The 25,520-nt window shown below is 44.0% G+C and overlaps 1 protein-coding gene across 4 annotated transcripts in view; it reads right to left on the bottom strand.

The window, feature by feature from the left end:
- Positions 1-25,520, bottom strand: part of PLCE1 (phospholipase C epsilon 1) — a 318,708-nt gene that overhangs the window by 82,009 nt on the left and 211,179 nt on the right. For all 4 annotated transcript variants that reach the window (XM_067709947.1, XM_067709945.1, XM_067709946.1 and 1 more), the window contains exon 5: positions 409-554. In XM_067709947.1, coding sequence (XP_067566048.1) covers positions 409-554 — 146 coding nt within the window. The remainder of the gene's footprint in view (positions 1-408; positions 555-25,520) is intronic.

The raw sequence follows: 25,520 nt of genomic DNA on the forward strand, positions 1-25,520 counted from the left end.
TATCAGTGGTGACCACTGTTATTTTTAAGGGCAGTCAGTAGTTGGGAGCTTATAGTGCTGGGGTAATTCGTAAGGCAGAGCTGGGAAGAGATAGGTAACAGTGGGGCTTACAGGGCAGGCAGGGGAAGAAACAGGTCAGTGATGGGGTTGATGGAGTTATGCAATCAGATACTTAGCTTGGCCAAGAGCAGGGGATCAGAGCAGACCCAGTGAATTAGGATCGTGACTTCTGAATTCTGCAGCCTCTTTGAGGGACACGGATTGTGGCGCTAGCAGAGGTTATTTCCCCCAAATAATCACGACTAATTGTCTGGTTTGGGTAAATATGGTTACCCAGACAATTAATTCAGTGCCATGCAGCTGGTAAGAGGAAACCCCCCAGAAGACCATATTCCCCAACGCCCATACCTGAGGCCAGCCAAGAACTCCATGACGGCGTTGTAGTTGCCCATGTTCCAGCAGCATTTGGCCACGTGCACCAAATACGAGAAGACTTCCCGCTTCTCCTCCATGGAGCCCGCCGTGAGGATCAGCCATGTCACCCAGGAGCTCACCTGCAGAATGCAGAGAGGGGCGTCCACTGAAACCATGCGCTGGAAGCTTGATACATACGTTTCCATAAGAAAAATGTTTTTTTTTTTTAAAAAGTCAGTTTAGTATGAGGAAATGAAGGACCCAGCCAAGAGACTGAATTGAAGCTCTAGCTCCATCACTGCTTTGCAATGGAATTAACCTCTCTGTATTCTTCAGCTTCATCTTTAAAATGAGGCTGAAAGGTAATTTATGCAATCTCTTTTCAGCTATAAAATTCCATGAGACCATAAGAAAACAAGGCCTAAGGATAACTATGATTTAAATGTATTTGACCAAAAGAGCAAGAATAAATGCAATCAATGCACTTAGCCCATAAATGAAAGTCCATTTGTCAATTAATAAAATGCGTAATATTAAATGAAAAAATGCAAAAAAAAATTTTTGAACTGTCTTTCACGAAAACATTATCTATTATGCTCCTCAAATGACTAAAAAATAGAACCAATATAGCACTTCATATATGTTAACTCATGTATCTCTCACAACAATCCTAAGAGTCAGGAACTATAACTATGTTCACTTTACAGATGACGAATGAAGGACAGAGGGCCTAAGAGACTTGCTCAAGGTCCTCAACCAATAGGTGGCAAAGCCTGAATTTGAACCGAGGTGTGTGGCCCAGAGGTGTCCCTATTAACCACTCACTAAATGCCTAATGTATATACTGTTCTCCTGCTCTAGGCTTAAATTTAGTCTAGTGTGATTTGTCTTTTCTACTACACAGACTGGAGTATAATATTTAATAATAATCTACCACTAAAGTCCCCCCTTTATGGTATGCAGCCTCAAAATCCTTTGATTAATTGCTAAGATTATTTTGCTGCTACCTGTACTTTGGTGCTTGGAACACTAGTGTTCACTTACGTTACTTTCTCCATCCTGGCTAAGGTCTGGGCTGATAAGTTCAGTTGTTAATAGATCAAAGCCTTGGTCTTGACCCCACATGGCCCATTAGTTGTACCTGGTTTAGCAACAGTGCTGAAACCTGGGGAGCAACTCATTTCCCTGGCTTGAGCGAGAGTGAAGCCTGAACAGAGAAGCCTGCAGGGAAAAAAGAGTTCAAGGTCTAAGGCAACCACTTCCCTGACTCCCTCCCTCCAAATAAAATGAGAGGAATGAGTGGCATTTAGTGCTGGCAGCAACCGCAGAGGGCAGTCCAACCCCATGCTTCCAGATCAAGAATCCAAGGCTCATGGGAGAAATGATTTGCCAAGGTCACAATTCTTGATGTCAAAGCTAGGACTCCCAGGCTGGTGCTCTTTCAGCTGATGAAGGGAGCTAGTTTTTGTAAACTTGGCACTGGTAGATCCTTCTAAGCACTCAATAAGAGACGCACATTTGAAGACAGAGATGGAATCAAAGGAGAAGGTACCAAAAAATGATTAAAAAAATGAAAAAAGCAGAACAGAAGAGATTGATGCTGAACATGTCTTTCCTCTCCCTACACAAAAACAAATAGGGAAATAGCAACAGAGAGTTTCAGTGTTAAAACAGGGTTATAATCTGGTAGCAGCCAGGAGCGCTGCAGTAACAATCGGTCTCTTCCCTTCTGAAATTTGCTGAAGCAGAATGTGATGGGCCACCTGCCACCCCTGAGCCCAGCACGAGCCCAGTGGGCTCTAAGCAGGCACCACCGACCTCTACCTGCTCTGGACTTGGCTGAACTCTTGTGAAACATCAGGAGGACAGATCTGGAATCAGACCCCTAGGACAAGCCGTAGTCCAGATCATCCTGCAAGGAATTAAGAGCCTCTTGGAAGAAGATAACCATTCGTTTGCTCTCCTGGGACTGCTTTGAGCACACAGGAGCCCTTTGGGATTCCCAAAACCAGCCCCTCTCCTGCAGCTGTGAGCAATCCCTGGCTCACTGTCTCCAAGCTCTTTCCCTTCACCTGGTTACCCAGCTAAAAGTCACCAGGCTGGTGAAACTCTGGCTCTCTAGACCAAGACATTATTTTGCCAGTAAAGACTGAGTGTCATTAATGCTTCTAACCAATTCTTCCTTTGGTGTGATTAGTTTTGATAAGCCCTATCCTGCTCTAAGAAATCATCAGAAAACACTCAGAATCATAACATCATTGACTCTGAGCTAGAAATCCAAATCCATCTCCTTAAAATACAAATGAAACTCTGAAAAGTTAAAATAGTTCTTCAAAGACACCCGATGCATTAGTTCTTGAGGCCTCTGGCTATATTTTTTCTATGGCTTTAGCTCCTTTCCTGTTGAAATTGATGGCAAATCAGTGTCTTTGCAAAGTCTCTGTACTTTCAGGCTATTTTGGTCGCACACAGTGACTTATTAGTGCAATGACCTGAAAGGGTTAACATATCTTCCCTTGGAGAGACCTGCTTCACAGAGCAGACGCAGACCACCAAGTGGTTTGTGCCTCAGTCCTGATCACACATCCAGATTTATTTCCTATCAGTCAAATCATTTTCCATATACTTTCCCACAAGGCTAGGAAAAAAATAGTGATACCATATTTCACATGGAAACCTAATTTAAGCCAACTGTTCTGTCTCTGAGTGTGAGTCCCCAGGGCTTGGTTATTGAGATTATGTAAGCACTGTTATTACAAACACACAAACACACACACACACCCCCCCCAACATCTGCTTACAGACTTCAGGGACAATTCTTATCATGGCCTAATGTATTCATAATTCCATAGGCATTAAGTAACGAGAGTGTCAGCACAATTATAAAAAATAAATGACACGAAAAGGAAACGAGCATTCAGTGATGACTGTAAAATGTAGCCCAAAGCATAAACATGGTCATATTTACTAAGTGGACAAGAGGATGTGTTGCCAATCCAGAAAGAATTTCAGGACACTGAAATCACACAGAAAAACACAAAAATCGCATACATGTACAGTACTATGACTCAAACATAGGGAGCAGTCCTAGGGCAGAAAGGTGTTAAATGTGACAGATTATTTTGCCTTATTTCAATGGTCAGCACAGCATAAAGAAAGAATCTGGCTCCCAGCCTAATTCTTTAAGCATTCCTCCCAGAGGCTCTGTGCTTACCCTGATGACCCTGACCCCTTCCTACATGCCTACAAGTCCTCCACAATTGTTTTTTTTCTTTCCTTCTCAGGCCTTTCTCAGTACTCTGAGGCCCAGCCAAAGTGAAGAGCTTGCCCCCTCTTCCCACATCAAATGCCTTACTGGTATCACACAAGCTTCGTTTGGGAGGAATGTTCTCGTTCCATTCAAAATGACCTTTCCCTGGCCCACCATGTCTTGCCTGTGTCCTTTGTAAAGCCAAATCCTTATCTTGGCCCTTGAGGCCCCTGTCTGTTCTCCAGTCTCACCTCGGCTCTCTCTACTACACTCCTGCTTTTAGGGAGGTGAACCAGGCTTTTCCCACCCTAGGGATCTTGCACTGGTTGTTCCTTCTGTGGGAAGCCCCCCTCTGCCCCATCCCTCCACCTTTGATTTAGCTAAAGTTGACTCATCCTTTGGGCAGAACTGTGCTTAGACCTGCAGTCTGACCCCCTGCCCATGCCCTGAGCTACAGAGGCCACGTTGGCCCTCATCCAGCTGTGCTCCCCCCCAGAGTGAGAAGTCTGTGGGGAGGAGGGAACCTGTCTGCCCACTGGCTGTGCACCCACCTCCAGATCGCTCACCCCTGTAGACCCAGGATTCCCAATCCCCTGTTCAAACAGCTCACTCCCAGGCCGGCAAGGGCCCGTTTTCTAGATCAGTCCTCCTGAGGGTAGATCATAACTCTAGGCCTGAAGGCTGGCCAAGTGGGGAGGGTGGTGTATTGATGCAGTTTACACCTGAGGCCTGAGGTGTCCACACGATACACAGGCATACGAGCCAGGATGGAAAGAGGAGGTGGGAAGGCCACAGGCGGGCCTTCCTTTGTACCTCGTGCTGAATCCCCTAAAGTCAGGGGCAGGGCCGCCTTCAGGAATCTGATGAAAGCCTTGCTGTCTTGACGAGGCCTGTCCGGATGTCCCACCTGGGCTGGGTCCATGTGCTGTGCATCACGTGGTGCCCCAGACTCCCTGGACAGTCAGCACCGTGTTCCCTAAAAAGCTGACTTTGGGGCTGCCGTGCTCACCAGCAGCAGAGCCCACTGTAAGTGCTTGAGGAGAGTCTATGAATGAACGCACGTGAGCTCCCCTGGGAAGGCCTTGCCGATGGCTCACCGACGCCCCACGTGCAACTTCCTCCTGCTTCTCCTTCACTGAATGTCGGACCTTGAGTGCAGCGTCACGTCTGCACTTGGGTTCTCACAGCTGTGTGGCTTTACATCTGGCTTAGCTTTGTTATATTTGTGTGCCTGACTCTTTCACATGGGTCTGTTCTGTCTCCCCCCCAGACCTTAAGTCCTCGAGGGCAGAGACCATCTTTCCCACATCCCCAGTGTGGGGATGCTCGGTGCCCCCGACCGGCAGGCAGGCCACTCAGAGTCCCAGGAGGCCGTAGGCAGAAAGGATTCTCAGCCTTCAAATGGTCAGATATTATATTTGGGAAAAGGCCTGAACACTTCCTACTGCTGTTCCCAGGTCCAGAAAAAGGGGACAAATGACTTCCTGCCAAGAAGTTTTTTTGAACATGCTGAGCAGAAGTTTTTGTAGAAAGACGATCCTTTGTAACAGGTATCTGGTCACCCTCACTGCTAAGTCCAGCCTCAAACGGTGAAATCTGAAGAAGGCAATGAAAGTCTCTCTAGACAAAGCTCCTCTGAAGCGGGTTGTATGCAGTGCACATCTATACCCGCCCTCCGCTGAGCTTTACTAGAACAACCCTTGAACTAGAGGATGTGGCATGCACGCGCAGGCAATACACTGACACGCGTGTGCACGCGCACGTGCACACACACACACAATACCCCTGCCCAGGCGGTACTCCTCACAACATGGAGCACCGGCATCAAAATCTCCACAGTGGTGGTAGGGTGTTTATTCAAATGCAGATTACAAGGCCACATCCAGACCTAGAAACCAGTCTCTCTAAGATTGCAGCCCAGGAATCTGCATTTTTAGATAACTCCCTGGTGTTCTTGTATACACTTAAGTTGAGAGCTATCCCAGGGGTTCGGTGTTCCTTTCTGCGCCCCTGAACCTCGAGTCAGGAAAGCATCACTTCTGTAGTACCTGTCCAATACTATAAGTCACCACCTCTGTGACTGTTCTTGGGCTGTCACCGGTTTGGAACGTGGAAGGAGGAGCCAGCGGGAGATAGCATAGCATAGCTGGTGGGGAGCGTGGGCACCGGAGTTAAGTGGACCTGCCTTCAACTCCCAGTTCCACTGTTACCCTGCCCAGGTCCCTGAGGCAAGCGACCTACCCTCTCTGAGCCTCAATTCCCTTTTCAGTAAAAGGGGAATAATAATACTTACCTGAAAAGACTGTTTTCAGGATGAACCTGGAGGCTGTATCTAAGACCTCAATGTGATGCTCAGTGTGTAGTTAAGGGCTCAATAGATGTTCACTACTGTGGCCACCTGCTGCTTCTACAACTACTATTAATATTGCTACCTGAGCTGTAGAGAAGCTGAATTCCAGGAAGCAGAGCACAGAAATTCAGAAGAGAGGAGTCTCCAAGTTCCACTTCCTAACTACAAGGAAGGAAGTAGCCCAAGGCCGAACCAGGAAGAATCTGTGGTTGCCCTGAGAAGGGTTTGCGCCCCAAGCACAGCCTGTCCTAAAAGGATAACTCATATTCCCTCTTCTCTGAAGGCGTCCCTGACTCCTCATTAGGAATAAATTAACCATTTTTTTCTATTTAAATTGCTCAATCCCATATACATATGTAGATATTTACATATATGTATGCATAGGAGTATTGCTAGTACCTTGTTCTGAACCAATCTCTCCCAAGTGTGAGCTCCTTGAAGCAGAGGCCAGGACTTAATGTCAGGGTCTTGTACTAAGGATGCAGTGGCCATCAAGTTACACATGCTCAGGCATCCTCCTTGATGTGAAGTGAATGCAGAAGAGTCTCTTGAACTCCTGGTCCTGCTTGGCATGGTTCCACCATGACTGTGTTTAGGAGAGACTCAGACGGAAAAAAGGAGGCACCTGAAGGTGGTTTCTGGAGAAGCCCTAAACACATCTTGGATTATACTCTCAAATTGCATCACAGTTGTCTATAGAACAAACTCTACACCTCTTTTTTTGGCCTTCAAGCACGGTACCATCTGATCTAAATTTACACCTCCAGCATTAATTTTCACTGTTGCCCGCCACTCATCTGTCTGACATTCCAATCCTACTACATTTTGTACCATTTCTTATTCTCTGCCTATTCTTTTTTCCTTTTTAATTTTAAAAAAAAGTCTACTTAAATACTCTGTCTTCTTTGCAGATATTACATTAAAAAAAACTGTCTTAAGTACTTAACATGTATTCATTTAATCCTACAACAACCTAATGAAATGTATGTCATTATCATCCCATTTAATAGATGAAATGGAAACAGAGAGGTTTAGTCACTTTCCCAGTGTCACACAGCTAGTAAGTTGTGGAGGGAGGAATCCCAACCTAGGCAGCCCAGGCCCAGAGCCCAGGCTCATAATACTGTCTCTGCAGGCACAAGTTGGTTCTTGAATGCTGGTATTTCTTGGGGCTCTGTCCTTGACCCTTCTTGGATCTCTTCTTATGCTACGCCCTCTTCTTAGATGATTTCTTTCACTTACCTGGTTTTACCCACCTCTCTGCTGCTGTCCCCAAATATCTATCTCTTGTCCTGTATATCCAAAAATTAACTGGACCTTTCCACCTAGAGGGCCCAAGGCCACCTCAAGCACACCCTGATCCCAGTCCCTGACTCTTCCTTCATCTTCCATTCCCTCATCCAACTGACTGCCAAACAGCCCAGATGTCACCTCCTCCAGGAAGCCTTTCTTGAATCCTCATATGTTTAATCAAAATTACTTTATCACTGCACTGTGACCACTTTCCCCCTGTCCTCTGTCCCTGGAATTTGAGCTCCTTGAAGGCAGGCATTGTTTTACTCATTTATTTCCCAGCACAGGGTCCAGCATGAGTGGTGGGTCCTCGGTAACTTCTTACTTTGAGTCCCACACAAAGCACAGCAGCCCACTCCCTGTCAGTGCTGCCCTTCCCAGAAGTGTCCAAGGGCCTGAGTGCCCAGGGCATCTGGAGGCTGCAACCCCACCCTATAATCACTAGTCTGCTTGTTCTTCACCCAGGAGGCTCAGAGGCTTGTGCTGGGAAAGGATACTCTGGGAGCCATGGCATAGAAGGCCTGTGGGCATTTGGGTCCATGACTGGAAGATTCCATTTTCCCTGAGAGCACTGGGCATCAGAGAGTTAGGGTAGTGATGGCTTTCTCGTCTGCTCTGGAATGAGCTGGGACCATTCTGAGGTGCCCTGAGTGATGTTCAGGAAATGGCCTCCCAGGTTACTTAAGTCCCCCGATGGGGAACTCACTGGCTGCAGGCCACACTGCTTGGAAAAGGGAGAGAGAGAAGGTTGTCTTCCAGGGCCACCGAACAGGTCTGGAGTTTCTGAGACCTGCTGTGAATCACTCTGGGTCCCAGGGCAGGTGGACACCTGTCACAGGAAAGGATAACTGAGCCCAACAAGTCACTATTTCACTTGCAGGGCCCAATGGCAAATGTTTGCCAATCGCAATGCGGATGGTGAGCAGGTAACAGGAGACCAACAGTTAAACCGATACCAACGATCAAGCAGGAAGGAGAGAAGGGAGGGGAATAAAATCGTTTGCATGTGTTGGCCTATGTTCCCCTGAAGACAAGTCTGTGTGAAGAAACAAAGGATATTGGCATCCCACCAAGATCAATGACATCCTGCCCGGTTGGACCCTGGTAGATATAATGGATCACTAAGAAGAAGATAATTAAATCTGCCGTCTGTGCAGTACATGTGTGTAGGGGTGAGCTTCTGTGAATGAACTTGTTAGGGAATAAATCTGATGAAAACCAGAATTCTGCCTCTTTAGCGTCCCTGTTTCAATGGGAGGTGGGGGAGAGAAGGGAGAACACTGGATTTGAAGCCAAAGAAATGCAGGTTCACCGCTTGGCACTGCTTTTCACTATTTCTGTGACCTTGAGCAAGTTTCTTACCTTCCCTGAGACTCAATTTCTCACCCATAAAATGTCCTGCCATAAGGGGGGTGGTGTGTGGTAACTAATAAAAGATACAATAAATATATGTAATGTGCTCTAGTGGTTGGAGCAGAGTACATGCTCAATAAATGTCAACTAATACTGATAATGAAAAAAAAGAATAAGCAGCTCCTTCTTCAAAGATGTTTCTTTGTGGAAACAATGTTGGCCTTCGTATCACAGTGCCAGCTTCTCTGTTCTGTTTAGCAGAGAGGGAGTTCCCAAGGATTAAACTCTAAGAAAGAATGATCCTTTGCTTCTTTTAAAGAGGCCAGAAAGGAGAGGTAGAAGGAAGGCAGAAAAGGGGTAAGAAAAAAGTTGAGAAAAAAAGTATCAAAAGAAAGTCTAAGCGGAGTTGGTAGGGAGGGGTGGGAAACAGGAGATGGGGAAGGAGGATGTGGGCGAGGGCTGTCTGAGGACTTGTGGATATGGTTTGGTAGGAGGGGAAGTGCTTGGAAAATAGCAGTGAGTCACAGATAGGTTCTAAAGGGGCAGCTGCCCTGAGAAACCAGGGCCCTTTGTCCAGGAAACATCAGGTACATTGGACAGCAGTTACATTTGATTCAGAGTGAAATTAAACAACAGCATGGGACACTGGCCAGTTCAATACCTTTCTTACTTCATGAGAAGGACGTTACCTTTTCTAGGGAAAGAATAGATCCCAATTCCAAATAAAACCCAACAGAGCTGTACATGTAAGGCAAAAATTCTAGGATGTCCAGCACAAAATAAAAGTACGTGGTGTGCCTCCCCAACCACCCAACCTATAAAAATAAACAATGACTGTCCTTTGATGAGGTCATGCAACTGGTTGAATGGTAACTACCCTGATGGCGCAAAGCAACGATCTTGAGCCTGACAGCTGAGTGTGCAGAAATTCACTTTGGGAAGCAGACGACTGCCCAGGGGCCTGGCTCCAGCACTTCCACACTGTACCTGACACTTCATTTGTCCTGTTCGCTGACTGGCATGCTTCTTCATGTGTGCCTGTCCATCTGCAGCTTTAGATTTCGAAGTCTTGGCAGGCAGACCCTTGTGCCAATTTTGAGTTGTTCCCATGTTATTCTGCATACAGTAGGTGCTCAGTAAATATTCCAGCAGCTGTAGTTTTCTCTTTCTGCTCCAAAGCCCCAGATAGAGACAGGTCAGCCAGATTTTGTGGTAATGTGCCCCAAACTGTGTTCTGGGGACATGTTCTACCAGGATTTTGTGAAGAAAGTGTCTGGGGCCATACAGGTTTGGGGGATGCTGGGATAAATTAAGATTTCTTCACTGGCAGGATTTCTTAGAGCTTTAAATATGCTAATGTGCATGGTAAGTCTCCAAGAAGGGGCTAATATTCGGAGTTTCCCATATTCTTTATACCATATGACATTTTTTCAAAGGAATACTAGCATCTAGAAAAATCCTGGAATATTGGCACCAGTCTATCTGAGCTCCTACAGCCTGGAGACGACGCAGCCAGAGGCTCGTCTCCACTGGTAATTCTGGAGACCTTGGCCTGCATCTGCTCAACCTGAGAACGTATTCCTCCATCTCTAGAAACTGCACGGTGTGAGTGGACTTCAGGAGGTAGAAATAGTCAGAAATGGCAGCATATGGTTTTGTAACAGGTGTCATAAATTCAGAATCAATATATTATTGTAGGAATTCTATAAACCAAGACACAAAGAAGATTTTCTTTAAAATCCAAAACGAGGAGATTAAGGCATGTGGGCAATTATCATTTCATAGCCAAGGCAGTCCTGAGGAAAGAGCCTAGCAGACTGGCTTTGAGCCATCTGGTTCTACTACACAGTGTGCCAACGAATATATCAAGGATCCTAAAGGTTATTTAGCTCATTTTCCTTATATTATAGATGAAGAAACCCAAGAGAACCAGAGAGGTCAGGTGACTTGCCCAAGGTCAACTAGCTAGTGAGTGGTAGTGCCGGCGCTAGACCCCAGGTCTCCTGACCTCAGGACATCCTATAGTCACAATCTGCTGGGCTTCCGCTATCTCTCTGAAGAGGATCTGATGCACCGCCACCCCTCCCCCTCTCACTCCCTCCATCCGTGGGTCCAGAGAGGCAGGCTCCGCCTGGGTGAAGAAGCGGCACGTGCCAGCAAGGAGTTAACCTGGTCTGATGGGGAGAAGGAGAGCTGGGAGCTGCAGGAATTGCTGAAGACACTGACTCAGGGAGCCTAAGAGATGGTGAACAAAAGGAAGAAGAGTCAGGACATTGAGAAGCCCTCAGTGGGCAGCCGCCTGCCCACAGAGATTTGGGGCAGGATTCTAGAAGGGAGGCTGGAAGGAAGACAGGGAGAAATAATAGTTGGTGCAGTTGCTGCTTGTCTTCAGTGGCAGGAGAGGTCCGAGGAAGAGTCAAGAAGCCTCCTCTAAAAAAACAAAAACAAACTAGGAAAGGGACTTCTCTGGCAGTCCAGTGGTTAAGACTCCGCGCTTCCCATGCAGGGGGCACAGTAAGATCCTGCACAACGCAGGGCACGGCCAAAACAAACAAACAAAACAAAAAAGAAGCCTCCTCTGCTTCCTTGAGGAGAGGGGGCAGGTGGGAAGAGCCCTCCCAGAAGATTTCTGTTGGGATGTGTCTTCTGGGAAGGGAGACAGCGGCTGCTCACCGGTGATGCTGGCAGATTATGGGCTGCGGACCCTGATGAATAGCTCATGGGCATAAAGCCAAGGACAGGAGCTGCAGAATTCAAAACTCTGGGCATGGGGAGGCTGGAGGGAGCTTCAGACCAGCAGAAGAGTGGATTTATTTTGGAGACTGGGGCCACGCCACGTGGCTGGCAGGACTTCGGAGTGATTTTGAGTGGGCTGAAGTTCTACTTGTTTTCTTCAGGAGAGTCAGTTAAAGAAGTTTGGGGGCTATTGACAGTTTTGGGGGTGTGCTGACAGTTCCTGTAAAAGTGACTGACCTATTTGGGGTCTGATAGTTTAAGGGTTCCTTGAAGCCATGGCAGGAGTGGGTGGGGGCCAAACACAAGCCTTGCTTCTCCTGTGGAGAGAGGGTGAGTTTCCACTCCAGAGTGGTTAAAGACATGTTCCATATCTGGCTCAAGAAATCTCTTTAGAGAAATATTTACTTGGAAAATGCTTTGGGTACAGATGACGGAGACTGAGAAGTAGAAACTTCCATTTAAGTATTAGAAAGTGGCACATCTTACACCCAAACAAAACGGAACAGAAGCCCAGACCAAACCAAGACCATGTGTTTGGGGTGCTGACTGGACAAATACTCTTTCCTAGATGCAGGGGGTGGGGGGTAGGAAGCCCACGATCAAAGTCAGAAGTCTCAGCTCTAACATTTACTAACTGTGATACTGGGCCAATTACTTTGTCTCTTCTATTCCTTCAATTTCAAGCAGGCCTGTCAGCAACACCTACCTTACAGAATTGCAGGGTTAAAGGAAATAAGGTGAAAGTGCTTATACTTAGAAGCACAGTAGAAAGATTAGCCAATGTTATTAATATTAATGGACATGCATTCAATGACTTCCAGATATGGCATTTGGTTTTGTGAGGCACCTACATTTAACATGGTATTTCTTTGAATTTAGAAATTACAATTTTTAAATTAATGTCTTATTGTCTCCCTCACCCCTCACTGGCCTCTGCTCTATTAGACTTGCATAAAGAATATGCCTATATTACCCCAGCCCCACTCTTATTTTTTTAAGATTTATTATTATTTTTTATAAATTTATTTATTTTGTTTTAATTTTTTTGGGCTGTGTTGGGTCTTCGTTGCTGTGCGTGGGCTTTCTCTAGTTAGTTGCAGCGAGCGGGGGCTACTCTTCGTTGTGGTACGTAGGCTTCTCATTGTCGTGGCTTCTCTTGTGGCAGGGCACAGGCTCTAGGTACGCGGGCTAAGTAGTTGTGGCTCACGGGCTTAGTTGCTCCGCGGCACGTGGGATCTTCCCGGACCAGAGATGGAACCCATGTCCGCTGCATTGGCAGGTGGATTCTTAACCACTGTGCCACGAGGGAAGTCTGCCAGCCCCACTCTTTAAATTCAATATTTTTATATCTTTCTTGTGGCAGGAAAGAAACTAATAAAGGAGGATGCTATTTATGCCCACAGATAAATTAACAGATGTTAGTAAGAGCGTAAAAGAAAGTTTTCCTATGAGTTGATGAGAGTTCAGTGTATAATGTAAAAATAAGTAATCTTAAAACTAGACATTTTCATATAAGATTGGCTAAAAGATTTCTTTCTCTTTTCTCCTAATTTTCTAAGATACGGTCAGAAACTCATGTTTTAGTCAAATATTTTTCTGAAACAAAATCGGTTTGCAAAAATTTTTTCCTTTTAACTTTAAATGAATAGACTACAGCCTTCTATCAAATATATTCAACACCTGCAGCTTATAAACTCAGGCCCAGATTTCCTAAAAATGCTGGACATGTTTTAGTATTTTACTGATAAAACCCAGATGTCTTGTCTTACATGCCCTAGAAGAAAAGAAATATATAACCTTACAAAGAACACTCACCATTTTAAATCTGATTAAACTCTATGCCAAACAAGGACTGGAAAGAGTATGATGTTTGTACAAACAATCTTTTCAAAAGTATTTTTCAAATCCACTTAAATGTCCTGGAAAACTCCTGAAACGTGAGCCAGCAATATTTATGTACATTCCACCCCTGCATTGGAATATTAGTTTGGGATCATGTCTCCATGCTTGGAGTAGGAGTTGTGGTGATGATTAGCTTGATTCTTCAATCTGTGTTTCCAGGCCCACGTGGAATGAACCCCACTTTGGTCACATACATAGGGCAGTACCATTTCGAGACCGGTAGCTTGGTATCAGAACAACCTGTGAGAGTTTGCCATTTCGTGTCTAATTCTGTAGATCTGGGGAGGGGGAGGGGAGGAATCTGTCCTATTAAAAAGTTTCCCTAAGTGATTCTGATTAAGCCTAGGAACCGCTGATCTGGAGTCTCGGCCATTTGCAAACTTAGTGTGTACAGGAACCTTCGGGGATTTTGTTAAAATGTAGGTTCTGATCCAGTAGGTCTGGGCTTGAGGCTGGGGTTACGTGCGGAGATTCTGCATTTCGCTCTCAGGTCTCTTCGGTCTTTTTCAGTCAGGAATGGTTCCTCCATATTTCCCTGCCTTTCGTGTCCTCTGCAGTTTCAAAGATTGCAGCCTTACACTCTGTAGGATGGCCCTTGACCTAGGTCCGCGGCATATTTCCTCATGACCAGACTTTGGTTACGCTGTTCTGGCAGGAATGCCCCGGAATGAAGCTGGCTCTGGCTCGGTACATCACAACAAAGGGCCCAGGACATCAACACTTGGCACCACTTGGGCCTATCAATCTTGATCATGTGCCCAGATTTCTCTACCATAAAGTCACCATTTGCCCCCTGATAACTGATCAGTGCTTTGTGGGGAGGTCGTTCAGTGATTGCACTGAAATGCTGCTGGTCGTCAAGCCTCTGTCCATCTGCCTCCCGCTGACGACTACCACTTGGATCAGCCGGCTACCCCTGTGAGAGCTGCCAAATGATGATTTATATTTCCACCCTTACTTCTATATGGATTAGCTGCTTTCCTTGGTAAGAATGAGCTCTCCCTTCTCCCCCATTTATTTATTTATTTATTCACTTAAATCAGCAAAGACTCCCCACTATATTGGAATCCATGACTATCATAATGAAGCTCAAACTGTTGCAGAAGCTCAAATCCTGAGTCTTTCTGACATGTCTCCATCATCATTCGAGCGTTTCCTTACTTTCTAGCATAACAAGATGTTTCAGACTTCTCTTAATTTCTTCCGGCCCCAGCCATGGAATCAGCCTTTTCTCCAAGAAGCCCTTGGTTTCCTTTTAGTGGAGGATGGTATTTAAAATACAGTGTCTGTGTGCTCAGGGTGTTCATGCTACTGGAATGTCATTGTTTCTAGGTCTCCTAGGCACACAGAGCTAGAAAACACACACATAATCCCCCCACACCCCATAACTATTCCCATATTTATCTCTTTATATATATTTAAAAACATAAGTTCATAATGAAATCTACATTTCCAATACCTCAAGGTTCTTTCTTCTTTCTAGGTTTGTATCTTTTCCAACAGTAAGGAACCTGGCTTTCAGATATTTTTCCTTCATATAGATAGTACTTATTTATACAATCAGCTGAGTTATTTGCTCAAAGTAACCGGTATTCCAGCCATCCAGGCCTTCTCTTCCATCCACCACCTACATATACCCCCGCCACCACCCTACATTGTCTGATGTGCCATTGATGTACCTCTGCGTGGCTCCCACACCTCTCACTTCAATGAGGCACGCCTGCTCCTGACGCCTCCATGCTGGGCAAGAAAGGGAAGGCTATTCATCCTTTGTAAATGGACCAGTAGTGTCTTGTGTTTAAGCTACAATGGTTAGTAACTTCATAATTGTGAAAGTAAATTTGACCTTTTTTGTTAAAACATTCACTAATAAAAAAGTAAACATTAAGATAATTTAAACATTGTGTGTGTGTTTGTGTGTGTGCGTGGCAGCTGAACTTTAAAGTTGTAAAGAACTTTAGAGGTCACTTAGTCAAATGGTTTCAAATTTGGGGGCCCCGGGATTTTATGGGGATGCCTAGGACATGACATTGAATAAGCAGAGCTGCTCTGATGAAGAGAGGCTGGATGAGGAGTGGGATAGAGTCTCTTCAAGCAACATTCCTTGGGGCTCCTGAGAACATCATTTCAACACCACCAGCCTTATCCACACCTCAAACTCCAAACAAGGAGAAGACAGGCTTTACTGACCACTTTGCTATTTGCTGACAGCTTAGCCACATAGATTTGTCCATTGTCCACTGTTGATACATGGCCAGGAACGACCTATGGGGCCAAGCTGTGTATCTCACCAGATTTGGGGATTCTCACATTCCTTCTGAATCCTTATGAAGGGGTATCAGAAGGTCACATTGCATAGGATTTCCCCATTGATGGCATAAACTCCAGCTCTGCACAGGAGAAACAGGATGGCCTAGATCCCTAGCTCTCTCTTTTTTTTTTTTAAATATATGTATTTATTTATTTTTGGCTGTGTTGGGTCTTCATTGCCGCATGCAGGTTTTCTCTAGGTTCGGAGAGTGGGGACTACTCTTTGTTGCGGTGTGAGGGCTTCTCATTGCAGTGGCTTCTCTTGTGGAGCACAGGCTCTAGGCGTGCGGGCTTCAGTAGTTGTGGCACATGGGCTCAGTAGTTGTGGCACGTGGGCTCAGTAGTTGTGGCTTGCAGGCTCTAGAGCGCAGGCTCAGTAGTTGTGGTGCAGGGGCTTAGTTGCTCCGCGGCATGTGGAATCTTCCCGGACCAGGGCTCGAACCCATGTCCCCTGCGTTGGCAGGTGGATTCTTAACCACTGCGCCACCTAGCTCTTAACTCATCCCCAAATTATTTCAATGTGGCATTTAGGTGAATAGGATATACCCGCCCCTACTCCCCACAACTGCAAACAGAAAGAGACATATCTACATTATGACAAAAAAAACACCAGTCTTTCAATGGTAGAAAGGTAAAGAGTACTCAATAAAATAATATTGAGCATTGAAAAGGAATCAATCATAGCCACACATACCGACATGGATGAATTTCAAATACAAAGTTGAGTGAAAGAACAAGTCAGGAAAAAACACACACAGTTTGGTCAAAACCTTCCAATGATTTCCCATATCGCTCTGGGTAAAATTGAAATGGTCTACCATTAAATCGAAAAGCTCTATACCATCAGGCCGCTTGACCTCACCTTCTACTAGTCCCCTCCGTTCTCCACGGCCACACTGACCTCCCTACTGTTCCTTGAATGTGCCAGGCATGGGACCCCCCCCGGCCCCCACCCCACCCCGCCATCTCCACAGGGCATTTGTACTTCCTGTTTCTTCTGCCTGGACAGCTCTTCCTTCAGATGTCCAGAGAGCTCATTTCCTCCACCCCTTCCTGTCTTTACTCAAATACTAGGCTGTCTGCAAGGTCTTCCCTCACCACCTACTTCAGGTTATAACAGCCACTCCTCCCCAACACTCCCCAACCTCTCCCCTGCTTTATTTTCTCTCTAGCACTTATCAAGTCATATGCTTTGCTTATCTTATCATCTGTCTCCACCTAACTAGAATGTAATTCCTATCAGTAGAGGTTCTTGTCTGGTTATTTTTTCAGCACAGGATCTCCAGAGCCTAGAACAGGGCCCAGCATGTCGTAGGCATTCAAGCAATATTCCTGGATGAATGATTGAATGAACAAATGAATGATATCCCAAGCATGGCCTCAAGAAGCCAACAAAAGTGCTAGCTGTCTGATGACAGGAGGAAGAGCTCATTTCCAACTCTGCTGGATCTGAAGAGTCACTTTTGGCAGCCTGCCTTCGACATATAATTCTAGTTGACAGATGAACCCCTTTAGTGATCCATTTAGGAACTGGGGTTGGGGGGAGGGCATGTTGGAGATGTTCACCCCGGAAAGGGCATTAGGATGCTTCCTCACTCACGACAAGGTGTGTTTTTAAAAAGCTGAAGTACATTTGTTTCCTAGTCAAGGTGGCCAACTGGCAACTTTGGCCTCAGACTCTTGCTGGCCAGTCCTCTCCTCTGTGTTCTATGTATTTAGTCATTCAACAAATATTTGTGGAGCAATGTCTAACTGACAGGACTGCACTAGGGCTTCATGTGCATACCTTTCTTCTTTTTATTAAACAGACTTTTTCAAATTTATTTGCCTGCAACTGTATTTCATTTTCATTTTCTCTTCCTCCCTCCCCCCTCCTTTCTTTCCTTCTCTCTCTCTCCCACTCACGGGATCCCTAGTTTTAACCTTATTATTTTAAGCAATACATGTTTGTTATAAAAAGAAAATCCAACAATATAGCCTTCTGTACAGGAGAAAATGAAATTCCCTCCCTCCTTCCCTCACTATGGGTCACCCTAATAATAACATTTATCGGCCCTCTCTGCAAGTAGACAGGTGAGAGTCCTTGGGGAATAGAAAGGTGGTGAAAGGGGAGAGAAGTTTCACAAACTTGACTTTTATATGTAAAGGGACTTGCCTGGAATCTCAATTTTCAATTGTCTGTAGCATGTCACGCTTGTCAAAAGCTTGGCTGCGGTAACTGGTATTTGAGAAAGACATCCTAAGGGTCACACCAGGCATTCATTCCTGAGATTTTCTAAGCTTCATCCCTGTGCCAAGCGAGACTCTAGTGAGCAACACACCTGGACTAGATTATCTTAGCTCTCTACATGCGTATCTTTAGAGAGCTATGCTTTTAAATTATGTCCTTTTATTGAGGGTCAGTATAAAATATGGCCAGGCAGAGACTGTTTCTGCAAATGCTTTTGTTCTCAAAACAGCTCTTGGAGACTATCCACCTTCTATAGGACACATAGAAGAAATTCCTCCCAGAGCTTAGCTTGGATTTTTGGATGAGCTGGTATGCTGCTGCTTCTTTGCCCTTCTCCTCTCATTCCTCTTCTTTCCCCTCTTCTCTAAACTTTCTTTTTCAGATAACGAGAATAATACTGTATCATCATCTCTCTCTCTCTCTCTCTCTTTTTGCCTAGGCTACCAGGAAGCTCGGACCAACTTTTGAATCAATGGTATCAGTTTCCTTTTGCCCAAGCGTTCTTTCTTGTATTGTTCTACCCTTTCTTACATGATTTTAGCCTTTTTACTCCATCATTTCTAAAAGCTTCTTGAGATTTTTTTCTTTTTTTGCAAGAAGGAGGAGACATAAATAATCCATTAATAGAGAGTCCAATGCTGACATTTTACAACTTACACGTAAGGAAAATAAGGCTCAGAGAGGTTGCCTTTGCTAAGAGCCACAAAAAGCTAATTAATGGAAGCTTTCAGACTAAAACCTGAGAGAGTGAGGGTTCCCACTCTCTCACTACCCTATATATTATTTCAAATTAAAGACTAGAATTTCTTCTGCCTTTAGATATTGTGAATATTCACTCTGCTTGATTTCCTTTGTGTTCCGCTTCTGGGGAAAGAAGGCAAGGCTGTGGTCTGTACGATCTCCCCACTCATCACCAGCAATGCACAAGGCTGACTGGATCTGGGAGGGAGGGGGATAACTTCTCACATCATTTCTGCGTAGGCAACCTACCAAATTCACTTGGGACCTCAGGCATAATAACGGGGATATGGACGAAATATATTGAGGAAACAAGGTATTTCTGAGTATGACATTTTTGTTGTGGACTGTGGGGTCACCAAAAAGAAGGACACCATGAGTTTAAAGCAAGCTGAGGGGCTCCACATTTTGATGTTTGAAATATGGTAGTTTATACTCCCAAAGCAAGTGTGACTGATTGGATTTAAAATAATTAATTCCCCCTAAAACATTAATATGAAGCAAAAATTCTTATTTGTACTTTTAGGTTTCCTTGTATGGAAAAATAGGGTGAGTGGAAAGATGAATCTAAGAGTGTGAGTTGGCCAAATATTCAGGGCAGACTGACAGGTGTCCCTAAGAGCGGTGGAGGATGGGGTCACAGTTAGGAGGAGCAGAGAGCATGGCAGAGCCCAGAACTGACTGGAGTGCCACTACGTATACGGGTTTTGGAGGCACACAGACTGTCTGGAATCCCAGCTCTCCCAGGTACCAGCTTTGTGAACTCCGACACGTTTTCTAAGTTCTTTGAGCTTTGGTGTAAAACGGAAACAAGGACAGTGATACCCCAGGACTGTGCAGAGGATTTAATAAGGCCACATGGATAAATCCCACAGGGTAGACTTGCTTAAGTGCTCAACTAATCACAGCTATCACCGTTCCTGAGTCAGGTTAGAGCAACCATGGTAGCCAGTGAGTAACTAGGTTACTTAAAGAACTAGGCCAAAATCGTAAAGAAAAACCATCAGTACATGGAAGATACTGAAGAGGTGCTGGGTACACTTAACTGAGGACAGACTTTACTCTCTGGGGTGGACATAGCTGCAGAAAAGACAGTTTTCAGACTGAAATTGTGATGAGCCAGACTTATGTTAGGATACATCAAACCAGTGAATGAACTGTGTACCTGGGTCATTGCCTAACTCTGCTGGACTTACATAACTTGCAGCCAAAGAACCAGGGTTTCCTCACATTGTCATCAAGTCATAAATGACCAGCTGAGCACAGAATGGGCCAAGGTGCCCCTGGAGGGTAATAACAGGGAAAGACTACAGTCCTAAGCCCAAGGAGAAAAGACCCTCACAGAATGAGTGACTGGCAGCCCTGAGTCTTAGGGGGTGAGGCTGGGGAGCATCAGCTTCTATGGGGGGGGGATGTGGTTTGTGAAGTTCTTGGCTCAGTTTCCTCACAGACAGTGAATTGGATCTGAATGTGAAACATCTTGCCAGAAACTTTCTGTTACAGGAAGCTCCCTAGAAAGCAATGGAAGATGAAACTGTTACATCTCCTTTAAAGGCATCACTACTATCTCAGGGACGGCGGGGAGGGTACTGTGGCCGGGAATAAATTAAGTTGATAAAAGGAATATGGAAATTTCCCCTTGGTTTAAAACGTCTTGGTTGACTGACCTAGATGGTCCAGATGTTTGGATATGGACAGATACTCTACATGCCATGGTCACATTATAAAATATTGGGCTCTACACCATTTGTAAACTGATCTTATTGGTCCACTTGCTCTTATTTGTTAATTTGAAAAGCAAAACTAAATAACATCTTAGAAAACAAACGAAAACCAAGCTGGATTTTGTTTTTAACTTGGCAGAAAAAGTGGCCTTTGATTTTTGTGCCTGATTTATCTTCTGGGCTTTAATGTTTTTCTTTTTTTAACCAAATACTTCTCCATATTTAAGTTTTAGAAAGAAAACACCCCCAAAATATCTATAGTCATCCTTTTCTTTGGGTATGTAAGTAAGCAACAAAAACAAAAAATAAATGTTTCATTTGCAGCTTACATAATTCATGTCATATAACCTTAAAAAAATTATCTTGCTTAAAATTTCATCAAGATTAAACTAAAATTCCTCAGAGAATATTTTTCAGTGGGACAAAGTGTTCTATATATACATCTACAAATGAAATTTTAGATCTATTCTTATTTTGTGAGAAGAAAAGTTTTTTAACAGTAAACTTTTAATTTTAGAATATTTTTAGACTTACCAAAAAATAGCAAGAATACTACAGAGAATTCCCATATACCCAGCACCCAATTTCCCCTTTTATTAATGTCTTAGGTTAGTATGTACATTTGTCACAATTAATAAAACAGTATTGATATATTATTATTAACTAAATTCCATAATTTCATTTTTTCCCTCAGTTTTTACCTAATGTCCTTATTCTATAAAGTTACTCATTTTTCCTCCCTTTCCACACTGTCCTCTTTGGAAGTAAGTCACTACGCGCAGCTCACTCTTAAGGAGCAGGGAGTCATGCTCCACCTCTTAGAGGGCAGTTTCTAGAATGAACTATTTGAAATTCTTTTGCATAGGAGATTTGCCTATTTTTCCTATTTATTTACTCCATCATTTGCTTATACCTGTACAGATCCATGAATATTTCTCTTATACTTTGGGCTAGGTTGAGAGCTCAGGTACTCGGTGATATTGCTGCCCTGGCAGCCATTCTGTGTGGCCAAGCATTAAACTGACACTATCCCCTCCCTCCAGCAATGCCCTAGGTAACAGCCTGCAGAATCACAAGTAAATATAGGTTTCGGATATGACTCTCTCAAAGACTCTTGTGATAAGCACTCTCTCCCAATGCTCTGCTCAAGGCCTTGTGCACCTTAGATAAGACCCCCGTGGAGCTTACCAAAACCCTGCTCTTTTTGTTTCGAATTGACCAATCTGGCTTTGGCCCAGGAACCCCAAAGCACTCCACTCATGGATTCTAATAAAGGCACATGGCCCAGGTCCTGCCTCTCTCACTACCTGCACCTGCCTTGACTTCTCAATGTGGCCCCTCTAGGTGTGCTGGGTACCTCTTCCAGGACCTTTCCCTAGTAGTCTTTTGTCCAACCAGTGGCTCACCATCTGACACCGGGGGTTTCACTTAACTAATGCTCATTTTAAAAAGTCACGATGGGCTGTACTCTAATACAGGTTTCCCCTGCTATCTGAAAGTAGTATGTTCCTGTGAAACCTGCTGTAAACCAAAATGGCATAAAGAGAAGTGATTACCTTAGGACGCTTCCTGCTAACACAGAATAAATTGATATAAAGCACAGATGCTCACAGATACAATTCAGAGCTATAGCACTGAAATGTTTAGTGTAGTTCTCAGGGAAGGAGCTTGGTGTTGCCACTCTCACTGCTGGTCGTGGTGCACGATGCTTCTATAACTGCTTGTTGCAAAACAAATGCTCAACGCCATTTTTGCTTTTTGCCTTTTTTCATAAAAATGAAAATCCTTTATGGATTTCTCTTGGTTGGCAAAAACAGGTACTAGGGGCTTCCCTGGTGGCGCAGTGGTTGAGAGTCCGCCTGCCGATGCAGGGGACACGGGTTCGTGCCCCAGTCCGGGAGGATCCCACATGCCGCGGAGCGGCTAGGCCCGTGAGCCATGGTCGCTGAGCCTGCGTATCCGGAGCCTGTGCTCCGCAACGGGAGAGGCCACAACAGTGAGAGGCCCGTGTACCACAAAAAAAAAAACAAACCCCAACCCCCCTGCCCAAAAAAAACAGGTACTAGTATAGATCTTTCGTAAAATTGAAATGCAGCAAAGTGAAATTTTGAAAAGTCAGAGGTACTTGTAGTACTTTACTTTGTTGCTCACACTGCTCCAGCTTTGCCCACTCTTTCAGCTGGCTCTTTCAGTTGACTCCTGTGCCTCTTTAACATACCCATCACTGTGGATTTTTGGCCTCTTACTTATATTCCAGCACTACTAGATACTCCAGGTTCATCTTGTATATTTCTGGCCCTAGTCCTAGAATCAGCCATTTTTCCAAGGAGCCCTGGTTCCTTTTACTGGAGAATGGAATTAGAAACCAAGATCTGCGGAGAAGGTGTGCTCATTGCCACTGGGGTGTCAGCTGCTTCTAGGCCCCCAGATGTCAGAGCAAGGAAATATATGTGTGTATAGTGACCTGTGAATTTATACATATCTATAAATATTTCTACAGGTAACCATTTGTATATTATGCTAATCATTATTTCATACTGACGTCAATGAGAAAACATTTGCTAGTTTGTTTCTCACACCTTTCTGTTTCTAAAGTGGAAAAAAGTAAACTTCAAACTTGAAAAGAGAAAGTTAAAATTATTACTTTTATTTTCAGTTTTCCTACCCACCCCTCCCACCCTACCCTGATGGGGCATATTAGGCAGCCAGTCCTCTTAACTGCTGCAGTCCTATGAATGCCTTACCCTGGGGACACTGCCTGGTTAGGCCTGTATTTATTTCTCCCACAGCACGTCACACTGCCTGTCCTGCTGACTCCACTCCTGCTGATTTCCATCACGTAGCGTCATTTTTCTTTACAAAACTGACTCACACTTGATGATTTACATCTTGGCCGTTTATCTGCTTCTGTGTAAAGTTCAAAAACTGGAGCCAAAACAAACTTCGGAGTGCATCTAAGGCAAAACCTCTTGTTGCTTTAGACTTGCTGTAACTCACTCTGTCTGCCAGGATGTAGGGGGAAAAAACCAAAACATTTAGCTCATGTGGGAAACAAGTTTTACATGTAAGTGGGCATGATCACTGTCATCAAAAGCAGCAGCATTTCTTATTTGGGCACGGTACTTCACAGATTATAAGCACGTCTGCTTATGCGATTTCATTTTCACTTGTATCTAACAATCCTGAGAGAGGAATACAGAGATTGCTGTTCCATTTACAGATGAAAAAACTGAGGTTTGTGACAACAAATGCTGGTAAGGACATGGAGCAACTGGAACTCTCACACTGTTGGGAATGCCAAATGATATAGATACTTTGCACAATGTTTTGCAAAATAGTTTAGCATTTACCCAAGGGAAATGAACACCTATCTTCACTTATTTGAGAATGTTTTAGTGGTTTAATTCATAATTACAAAATAATCCAAATGTCCTTCAATTGATGAATGGATTAAAAAAATCCATTTTTAATCTATCCATTAAATTAATGGATAAATTAAAATTAAAAATTATTTTTAATTTTATGTATGATATACATACAATGAATACTACTCAGAACAAAGTATTGACATGTACAATAACAATGATAAATTTCCAATGCATTATGCTTAATGAAAAAGGCCAACCTCAAAAGACTGTAAGATTCCACTTATATGACATTCTGGAAAAGGCAAAAGGACAAAGAGAGAAATCAGATCATTAATTCACACAGGTTTACAGTAGGGGAGGAGACTGACTACAAGGGGGACAAAGGGAACTTTTGGAATGAGGGAAATATTCTCTATCTTGACTGTGGTGGTCATTACACAACTGTGTTCATTTGTCAAAATGTAAATCGTACACCAAAAAAGGGTGAATTCTGTGTGCAAATTATACTTCATTTCAAAAAAGAGAAGAAGATCACTGAAAGGGGGCAGTGGAGAGGAAAGTTTAAAGACACTAAGTTACATACTAAGCAACATGGTCACCAAGCAGAAGCAGGAATTGAACTCAGGTCTTCAACCTTCAAGCCCAGAGTTTTTCTATTGAGAATGGACACTTGTCCAGAAAACAACTGATTTTCTGTCTTCTCTGCTTATAGACATAAACCCCAGTTAGAGTGAGAGTCTTAAGTGCTGATCCCTTTCTACTTGTCCACACTTAGAAGTAGAACTCTCACTTTCCCTACCCAGGACACACATTCCTACTTAAGGATTCAGAATGACAATAGCCAATCTAAGAAGGATGAGACTGTATCTTAATAAAATGCTTCATTGTCAGAAATGTAAGGATTTGAATGGAAATTTCTCCAAAGAAGATATAAAAATATAAGCACATGAAAAGATATTCAACATCATTAGCCATTTAGGGAAATGAAATCGAAACCACAATGAGCTACCACACCACATCTGCTGGGATGGCTGTAATAACAAAGAGTTTGACAAGGATGTGGAGAAATCAGAATCCTCATATGCTACTGGTGAGAATGCAAAATGGTGCAGCCACTTTGGAACACAATTTGGCAACTCCTCAAAATGCTAAAAACTGAGTTACTATATAACCCAGTGATTCCACTCCTAGGTAAATACTCAAGAGAAATGAAAACATACAGCCACACACAAATTCATACATGAATGTTCATAGGAGCATTATTTGTAATAACCAAAAAGTGGAACAACCCAAATGTCCATCAACTGATGAGTGGATAAACAACATGAGTTATAGCCATATAATGGAATGTTACTCAACAATAAAAAAGAATGAAGCACTGACAGGTGCTACAGTGTGAATGAACCTTGAAAACATTACGCTAAGTGAAAGAAGCCAAAACACCACAAAACACCACACATTGTATGATTCTATTTATGTGAAATGTCCTGAATATGCAAATCCATAGAGACAGAAAGTAGATAGATTAGTGGTTTCCAGGAACTCGGGTGAGGGAGGAATAGGGAGTGACTGCCAATGGGTAGGGGGTTTCTTTTGTGGGCGATGAGCATGTCCTAAAATTGATTGTGGTGATGGTTGCACAGCTCCATACTAAAAAGACACTGAACCGTATAATTTAAATATTTCTATTGTATGGCACATGAGTTGTATCTCAACAAAGCTGTTACAAAATGACAAACACTGAAAATAACAAACAAATGAAAAAAGTGTTGCCAGCAGTAGAGAAAGCTCACAAGAAGGGGGATTAGGCATGCAGAGTTGGGCAGTCCCACTCCATTATGCCTGAGTGGGG

The sequence above is a fragment of the Pseudorca crassidens genome, chromosome 16 (genome assembly GCF_039906515.1).
Source record: "Pseudorca crassidens isolate mPseCra1 chromosome 16, mPseCra1.hap1, whole genome shotgun sequence".
In the NCBI taxonomy this organism is placed as follows: Eukaryota; Metazoa; Chordata; class Mammalia; order Artiodactyla; family Delphinidae; genus Pseudorca; species Pseudorca crassidens.